This window comes from Saimiri boliviensis, chromosome 13 (genome assembly GCF_048565385.1).
Source record: "Saimiri boliviensis isolate mSaiBol1 chromosome 13, mSaiBol1.pri, whole genome shotgun sequence".
In the NCBI taxonomy this organism is placed as follows: Eukaryota; Metazoa; Chordata; class Mammalia; order Primates; family Cebidae; genus Saimiri; species Saimiri boliviensis.
The window spans coordinates 70,557,596-70,567,308 of NC_133461.1; the positions used below are offsets into that span (position 1 = coordinate 70,557,596).

At 47.0% G+C, this 9,713-nt stretch overlaps 1 protein-coding gene across 1 annotated transcript; it reads left to right on the forward strand.

The window, feature by feature from the left end:
- Window positions 1-1,986: 1,986 nt before the first annotated feature.
- Window positions 1,987-7,385, forward strand: MC5R (melanocortin 5 receptor). The gene is made up of 2 exons (XM_003924883.4): window positions 1,987-2,110; window positions 3,566-7,385. Exon 2 carries the CDS (start codon window positions 3,605-3,607, stop codon window positions 4,574-4,576), a length of 972 nt encoding a protein of 323 aa, XP_003924932.2. The 5' UTR covers window positions 1,987-2,110; window positions 3,566-3,604; the 3' UTR covers window positions 4,577-7,385.
- The last annotated feature ends 2,328 nt before the right edge of the window (window positions 7,386-9,713 follow it).

Below are 9,713 nucleotides of genomic sequence, written 5' to 3' on the forward strand. Positions count from 1 at the left end.
TCCTGCAGGGAAAAGTGCTTGGTCTCTGAGTCAGTATGGGCCAAACTATCCAGTACTGGAAGCCAGGCTTGCTTAGGAACCTCTTCAAGCACTGGTTCCCTCCATTGTGAGACAAGAAACCCACTTCTAGGGTTTTGTATAGATTGAAGAAGGTGGCCGGGTGCAATGGCTCATGCCTGTAGTCCCAGCACTTTGGGAGGCCAAGGTGGGCAGATCACAAGGTCAAGAGATTGAGGCCATCCTGGCCAACATGGTGAGACCCTGTCTCTACTAAAAATACAAAAATTAGCTGGGTGTGGTGGTGAGCACCTGTAATCCCAGCTACTCGGGAGGCTGAGGTAGGAGAATCACTTGAACCCGGGAGGCAGAGGTTACAATAAGCTGATATTGTGCCACTGCACTGCAGCCTGGCCACAAGATGAGACTTCGTTTCAAACAAACAAACAAAAAGATTGAGGAAGATAATTCTTGTGCAGCATTCAGGGTCACCCCTACACATAGGGCCCCCAGGCTGGTCACCCTGACCAGTGTGGGAGGCCACGTGCTTGAGTCCAGCCGCTCATCTTGCACAGAAACCTCCATTTTGAGCACTTTCCAGACCTCTCTCTGATCTTAGATGTGAGGACTACATATGGGAATGCTTGGCTCTGCCCAAGCTTTCAACACACAGAAACAAGTTCCCTGCCTCACACCACATTCCCAATGTGTATTCTCAACATTCAGAACCTCTTCCTAGAATTCCATCCCGTGGCTCAGGACTTTAGTGGTGTGAAGTCAGTCAGACTGTGGTCCCCATATTCACACTGCTGGAAGATTGTAATCATCTGTGAAGCCCACAGAAAGCTCTGGTAGCGATGTGGCCCTGTGCATTCTGCCTTGGCTTGCGGAGGCAGTGGTGCTTCTCTCTATCATAGGTATAACGATTCTTTGGGGGTAAAGGTCAGTTTTAGGTATTAGAGAAAGGAATGGTCCAGAAATGATTGCAAAAGGCCAGGATATTTGGCGAGAGGACATCCTTTGTTCTCTTTTTTGCTGGAGTAAGGAGAGCCTGTGTGGTTGATAGAGCCTGGCATGGCAGGTGCAGTCCTGGAGGAGGGGTGAGAGTCTCGGGCAGTGAGGGCTCCCAGGCACTGCGTCATCTTCCCGAAGAACAATCATCAGGAGGTCTCAGAGACTGCCGTCAAGGACAAACGGGGTGACAGAGCCATGTTTGAGCTTGGGAGCATTTTAATGAAAAGAAACAAAAGTGCAACCAGCCAGAAACCAACCAAGCAGCCACCACCCAACCACCCACCTGCTGACCCAACCAACCAACCACCACCTACCCAGCTAACTACCCCCAACCCACCCACCCAACCAACTAACCCTCACCCACCCACCCAACCAAGCAACCACCCATGTACCCAACCAACTAACCCTCACCTACCCACCCACCTAACTTACCAACCAAGCAATGACCCACCCACCCACCCACCCAACCAACCAACCAACCAACCAATGAACCTACCAACCAAACACCTATCCAGCCAATCCCCACCCACCCACCCAACCAAGCAACCAACCATCCACTCACCCAACCAAGAGCAAACACCCACCCACTTAACCAACCAATCAACTAACCAAGCAACCACCCTCCTACCCAACTAATTCCCACCCACCCCCTCAACCAACCAACTAACCAACCAACCAACCAAGCAACCACCCACTCACCCTACCTACCTACCTACCCACCTACCCACCCACGTACTCACCTACCCACCCACCTACCCACCTACCCACCTACTCACCTACTCACCTACCCACCTATCTACCTACCTACCTTCCTATCAGGAGGAGTGCAGGGAGGATTTTCGCTCCGGGCTGACGAGGTTTTCTAGGCGCTGTGCCGCACTGGGCCACTAGGTGGCAGCGGAGGCCGCTAGGAGCGAGAGCCGGCGATGCGGGGGCGGGCCGGGCGCGGGCGGGCACGAGGCTTAAAGCCTGGCGGAGCAGCAGCAGCCGCGCCGCGGGAGAGGCCGGTCCGGGGCTGGCCCTGAGCGCCGCGCGGCCGTCAGATCCCGGGACGCCGGGGGCCTGGGCTGAGCGCCGCGGCCCGTGAGGAGGAGCACCGGTAAATAGCCACAACTTTCTATCTCCTTGAGATCCTGGGAAAAAATGCAAAATCGTGCTTCTGCTGCATGTGGAAGAGAGCGGGGCGGCAGGTAGCTTGCCCCGTGAGTTTCTAACACAGCTCTATATGATGTTTTGTATAATTGCATAATTGACTGATATTTCTGAGCTGGAACTGGACATAAGCATATAACAAATGATTGCAGTACAATAACTGCTTAAGATTTCCAATTTTTTTCCTTTGTTATTTTTCTAGGTTTAGGGGGTACAGGTGCTGTTTTGTGACATGGATATATTGCATAGTGGTGGAGCCTGGGCTTTTCGTGTAGCCGTCACCTCAATAGTGTACACTGTACCTATTAAGTAATTTGCTGTCCTTCACCCCTTCCCTCCCTCCCAAAATGATTACCAATATTAATGATGAGAGTGATGACAGAAATTCTCTGTCTCTCCAGATGTGATCTGAGTTTGGAGGGTAAAGGGATTTTGGAAAATGAATAATAAGAGAGACATTTTGCAACAAAAGAACGTGGTGTCTTGCTCTAGAGCTTAGCACATTTAAATCGCTGTTTTCTTTATACTGTGCTTACACGGACCTTATAAACTATCAATCAGACCTCTTGGAATTCCACATAATGCAGAAGTGAGGGAAAAATAGGTATTGAGGAAAAAGCAGCACTGTTTTCCCCAACTTTAACATGTGTGTGCAGCCTACACTTACAAACTTGAGACAGTAGCTTTTAACATGTGATTTTGCTCAGGGTAACAGACCACTTTGGTTACAGCCTTACAGCTGTGGAGGCTGAATCCCAGTGGGTTTGAGAAGTGTTAGGACAAATATTGAAGATGCATCTGTTTGTCTCTCTTAAGGGAATACGGGTCTGTGCAGCCTTAAATTGGAGCTCCCTTGAGGAGAATGTTGTGCAGCAGCCTTAGGAATGTGGTCATAGACTGGCTGGGATTTCGTAGGTTCTGAGTTGGGGACACTTTTGATAGTGAAAGTGTCCAGGAGAGCAGGCATAAAACATGAAACTGTCCTGGGCATGTGGAGGTGAGTGTCTGTCTAGTAAGATGCCTGTCAACGGCTGGGAGCTGAAAGCAAGGAGAGCAGAATCGACTGGTGACAATTCTAATCTGAGTGTCCAGGGGTACTATTCTAGGCCTCAGGAATGCAAGTCAGAAGGCACAAGCCAGCAGCCGGGCACATGGCTCACCCCTGTAGTACCAGCACTTTGGGAGGCTGAGACAGAAGGATGGCTTGTGGCCAGGAGTTTGAGACCAGACTGGCCACACAGGGAGACCCTGTCTTAAGCACTGAGCAAGGCAAGCTCAGTCCTCCGACACACTGTGCTCATTCATCCCCTTTCTTAGGCTGTGCTGGTTCCAGGCAAACTGCTGTATTTCTTTGTTAGGCTGCTAACTTCTCTGGATTGTGAATTTAAAACATGTTTTACAGTAAATTTGGTGCCAAGACAAAAGCTGTATTTCTCCAGCAATGAATTCCTCATTTCATCTGCACTTCTTGGATCTGAATGCCACAGAGGGCAACCTTTCAGGATCCAATGTCAAGAACAAGTCTTCGCCATGTGAAGACATGGGCATCGCCATGGAGGTGTTCCTCACTCTGGGTGTCATCAGCCTCTTGGAGAACATCTTGGTCATAGGGGCCATAGTGAAGAACAGGAACCTGCACTGCCCCATGTACTTCTTTGTGTGCAGCTTGGCAGTGGCTGACATGCTGGTGAGCATGTCCAATGCCTGGGAGACCATCACCATCTACCTACTCAACAACAAGCACCTAGTGATGGCAGACACCTTTGTGCGCCACATTGACAACGTGTTTGACTCCATGATCTGCATTTCCGTGGTGGCGTCCATGTGCAGCTTGCTGGCCATCGCGGTGGACAGGTACATCACCATCTTCTATGCCCTGCGCTACCACCACATCATGACGGTGAGGCGCTCGGGTGCCATCATCGCCGGCATCTGGGCTTTCTGCACGGGCTGTGGCATTGTCTTCATCGTTTACTCTGAATCCACCTATGTCATCCTGTGCCTCATCTCCATGTTCTTCACCATGCTGTTCCTCCTGGTGTCTCTGTACATACACATGTTCCTCCTGGCACGGACCCATGTCAAGCGGATCGCGGCTCTGCCAGGGGCCAGCTCTGTGCGGCAGAGGACCAGCATGCAGGGTGCGGTCACCCTCACCATGCTGCTGGGCGTATTTATTGGGTGCTGGGCCCCATTCTTCCTCCATCTCATTTTAATGCTTTCTTGCCCTCAGAACCTCTACTGCTCTTGCTTCATGTCTCACTTCAATATGTACCTCATACTCATCATGTGTAATTCCGTGATCGACCCTCTCATATATGCCTTCCGCAGCCGAGAGATGCGGAACACCTTTAAGGAGATTATTTGTTGCCGTGGCTTCAGAATTGCCTGCAGGTTCCCCAGAAGGGATTAAGCACAAAGTGCTCCTCTCTGTGGTTCTTTTCTCTTTTATTTGCTCACCTATGACAAAGCAACAGCCAAGGGGTAGGCGAGACCGCTAGCATCCCCTTTCTCTCTTTCCCAGCTCAGACATGGGCCTGAGGCTCTCTTGGTTCAGTTCCTAGTGACTGTCTGACATGCAAGGGTTGCTTATCCACTCTGGGAATAGTTAATGGCAATTTCTTACTGTCCTTTTGCATTCTATGGTATCTACTGCTTCCACCCATTTCTGGGGGTCCCATCCATTCTCCACCTAGCAGGCATATGCTCGGGTAATGCACAACATCCAGAGTGAACACCAGTATTGTGATGGGAAGGAAAGCTGTGATATCGATGCCAGGTGGGATTCCTCTTCTCCGCAGAAGCAGGTCTGCACTCTGCTGGCTGCACTCTGAGCTATGCACGCTTTTCAGGGAAGTACAGAGTGGCCTGATTCTTTCCATCAGAAGCATCCTGTTCATCTGCTCTGAGATGTCTTCTTGGCTCTCCTTGCCTAAACTTTTGATTCATGGCTTGTGTTCATAATTGTCCAAAGGTGGAATTTTCTTAACTATACTTTTGTCAGTCATGGTGTTGCACTTACCCAGACATAAAAACTCGTGCTACAAACCTTGCCTCATGTGCTGTGGAAGTCTTTGTGACTCTTACTATCGTCTTATCTGAGCTCAACCTGGGGTTTCCAAATGGGTGTTTGGGGGCATTATAGGGGTTCAAGGTGCCCATTGCTGCTTGTAGCACATGCTCACAGCCAAGCTTGCTTTGAATGGCTCACACTGGATCTGTGTTGGAGTCTCAACTCTGGCATGTCAATCTCTCTTTAGTAGTCAATGAAGGTCAGGGCCCAGCCTATTGCCCAGGGAGCCCATCTTTTCCAACCTGGACTGGAGCAGAGAAACCTGAGTTCAGGTCCTAATCCTGCCATTCACTGCTGTGTGGCCTGAATCATCTCCTTTCAGGTTCCACATCTGCACTGACTGCACATGGTGGCCATGAGAACTGCAAAATTGTGAGAGCTTTTTATAAATTTGTAAAGCACTGTAGGGTTTGCTTTTCATTTTAAAGAAATGCTCAGATTAGAGGCATGAGCTAGAGGTTGTAGTGAGTCGAGATTGTGCTACTGCACTCCAGCCCAGGTGACCGTGCAAGACTCCCTCTCAAAAATAGTAATACTAAAATAATAAATAAATAAATGACTAGATGGGGTAAATACTAAGGAAGGACACAGGGGCCAGTGGTCAGAGAGCAGTGCCCTGGATACCAGGAGGTCTGTGTGTGGTGCTTCTCTGAAGCTAAGGGCTAGAGTCCTTGCAGCTCTCACAGTCCACTCTTGTAATAACTTTTGGTGTGATTACTATTTTCTGCTTTGTTTTGGACATTCACATCTAGACTGCACTCAATGAAAAGAATGTAAATAAAGCAGAGGACCATTAGGTCACACAACAGTGAGCTGTTGGTGCAGAAGAAGGACCCCTTCTGTTGAGGCCTGGGTGTAGCCATATCAATAACTTATACACTCGACCCCTGCCCCCAGGAATGCAGAATCCAGGAAAGAAACGGTGCTGGCATGAACAGGAGCATGGATAACACATCCAAATCGTTTGAAAACTGTCAAATTAGCAGGCTGTTGGCAACTGAGTTTTTAAGGGACAGCTATCTTTTCAGATGTTTCCTGTTCCTTGTTGCTGAAAATTCATGTGTATATCCACGAACGGGCAATAAGTGGTCCCGTGTAACCACCATGGGAACCACGGTGCTCTGTTCTCATGGGACGTATCTCAGGAGCCTGGATTCCGTGAAAACTGGCCTCTCTTCTGCCCTGCGCATCCTGGTGGCCCCATGTCCTATAGCAGCTTTAGGCATGGAGAAGATGTACCATGAATGCTTCTTATTGGTGCAAAACAAATGTGCATTGACTTTTCTGCCTGCTAGAACTGAGTACTAAGTGAGTTCCAATCCTATGGGTAGAATAGAAACTTCAACACTGTGGTTGACCCTGGCCCCATCTGGGAATCCAATTCTCTTTAGGCTAATTTTGTGCTCTGGTGCTTCATGATTTGCTACAAAATCCGACCTTTCATATAAAGGCCTTTAAGAAAAATGCTCAAATGCCTTTTAATCTTCATAAATAGTGCAGAAATAACCCAAGTATTTAGATGTGTCTTTATTTGGAAGGAATAGATGTATGTAGTGCCTTGGTAAATATCTGTATGTAAATGAGCCAAGCGTTAGCACCCAAAGCAAAGTGTCTACCCCCAGAAGAATACATATAACTGTCAAATATTGTATGATACTGTATGTTAAGTATCTGCTTCTGTAGGAAATTTGTTTGGTGTAAAAATATGTGTTCAAGGAAATGGTTAATAAAATGAAAGGAGCGGACCACCCATTTGAACCGGTCATTCTGATGTGTGATATCCAGAGTGGTTTTGGTCTTTTTCCCAATTTGTTAGCAGCTACTGCAAAATAAGAAGGTACATTCATGGTGAATTGTGGTGAAGTCTCCTTGACAATATTTATTGCCTATAGGATGGCCATTTCTCAGATCAAAATGATATAACACCTACAAATAAAATAAAATTGCACACTTGACCTTATATCTATGCAAAAGTCTGCGTCTTAGTAAGCAGTTATTTTGGGGATATCACCTGTCATGTGCTCAGAGTCAGGCTAGAAGCAGTGGCCATTAGAGAATTTCTGTCATCAATGAGTTTATAGGACATTAGTTATTTCAAGTCATGACATTATTTCCTGCATGATCCTACATATCAATAAAATTTGATGACTCTGAACATGACTTGTGCTTTCTGCTTCCAGATTTTGTTGAAGCTGCGTAATCTTCCAAGCACACCCTCTACACCTATGTGAGCCTTCAAGTTCATCCCAGATGCCTTTTTTCTAGGAGGCCCTTTTGACCTCCATAATTATACCTCACAATGGCACACAGTCTGTTGGATACTCCAGAGAGTACATTGTTTTTATGTCCTTTGCCAGAACACAAGCATCTTTGTGAGAAGAGATTTGTATCAGTTACGGCAGTGCTGTCCGAAAGAACTTTCCACGATGATGGAAATGTTCTGTCTCAGATTAGCTCACTATAGTAGCCATTAACTACAAGTGGCAATTAAGCTATTAACATGTGGCCAGTGTGACTGAGGACCTGACTTTTAATTTAATTTAACTTTAGTTAATTTATATTTAAATAACTGCATGTGGCTAATGACTACCATATTGGACAGCACAGTCAGAAACTGGTTTATTGCACATAACAGAAAACCTGCAGAAATCCAGTGGCCTGCCCAAGATGAAAGTTTATTTCTCTTTTACCGAGAAGTTGGGAGGTAGATATTTCAAGGCTAGAATGGAGCTCAAAGGCACAGTAAAGAATCCAAATTTCTATCTTTTTTTTTTTTTTTTTTTTTTTTTTTTTTTTTTTTTTTTTTTTTTTTTTTTAAGAGATGGGGCCTTGCTCTGTTGCCCAAGCTAGTCTCAAACTCAAGTGATCCTCCTGCCTCAGCCTCCTGAGTAGCTGGGACTATAGGTGTGTGCCACCACACCTGGCTTCTGTCATTGGTAAGGTCAATTCACGGACCAAAAGGGCTCCTGAGGCTCCAGCCATCGTAGCTGAATTACAGGCTGGAACTGGCAAGGCAGTCAGGAACTGCAGCTTTTCATCACAGGGGTTCTTCTTCATCTCTGGGAAATCATCTCTTCTTATTTCTTTGATTAATGATTTTTCTTTTCCCATTTCTCTTTGTCACTTTTCATGACTCCTATTAGTCAAACGTGGGTTCATCTTCATGCATCTTCCACGTCTCGGAGTCTTTCTTGTCTCACTTTCTTCCTCTTGTCTTTTTGTTAGGCATTCTGAAAGACTTCTTCGAAGACCTTTGTTTTTTGCCTGCACCTCGTCTATTGAATTTTACTTTGGTAATTATATTTTTAATTTCTGTGACTTTCTGTTTATGCTTCCCTTGCTATCTTTTTATATCAAGCTGTTTTTGCATTCATAGACCCATACTTTATCCATTTTTTTTTTTTTTTGAGATGGAGTTTCGCTCTTGTTACCCAGGTTGGAGTGCAATGGCGCGATCTCGGCTCACTGCAACCTCCGCCTCCTGGGTTCAGGCAATTCTCCTGCCTCAGCCTCCTGAGTAGCTGGGATTACAGGCACGTGCCACCATGCCCAGCTAATTTTTTGTATTTTTAGTAGAGACAGGGTTTCACCATGTTGACCAGGATGGTCTAGATCTCTCGACCTCGTGATCCACCCGCCTTGGCCTCCCAAAGTGCTGGGATTACAGGCTTGAGCCACTGTGCCCAGCCCCTTATCCATTTTTTCTGAAGACTCTCATTAGATTTTTTTTTTTTTTTTTTTTTTTTTTGTGATGGAGTTTCACTCTTGTTGCCCAGGCTGGAGTGCAATGACGCTATCTCGGCTCACGGCAACCTCCGCCTCCTGGGTTCAGGCAATTCTCCTGCCTCAACCTCCTGAGTAGCTGGGATTACAGGCATGCGCCACCATGCCCAGCTAATGTTTTGTATTTTTAGTAGAGATGTGGTTTCACCGTATTGACCAAGATGGTCTCGATCTCTTTTTTTTTTTTTTTTTTTTTTTTTTTTGAGATGGAGTTTCGCTCTTGTTGCCCAGGCTGGAGTGCAATGGCGCGATCTCGGCTCACCGCAACCTCCGCCTCCTGGGTTCAGGCAATTCTCCTGCCTCAGCCTCCTGAGTAGCTGGGATTACAGGCACGCACCACCACGCCCAGCTAATTTTTTTTTGTATTTTTAGTAGAGACGGGGTTTCACCATGTTGACCAGGATGGTCTCGATCTCTTGACCTCGTGATCCACCCGCCTCGGCCTCCCAAAGTGCTGGGATTACAGGCTTGAGCCACCGCGCCCGGCCGGTCTCGATCTCTTGACCTCGTGATCCACCCGCCTCGGCCTCCCAAAGTGCTGGGATTCTCATTAGATTTTTTAAAACTCTGTCAACTGACTTAAATTATTTATTTCCTCCAAAGTCAACTGCCCTGTTTATGGTGCTTCTTCCCATGGGTTAGGCTCATTTACTTAAGCTGCTGGTGAACCCAGATTGTCCACAAAGGAATGAGT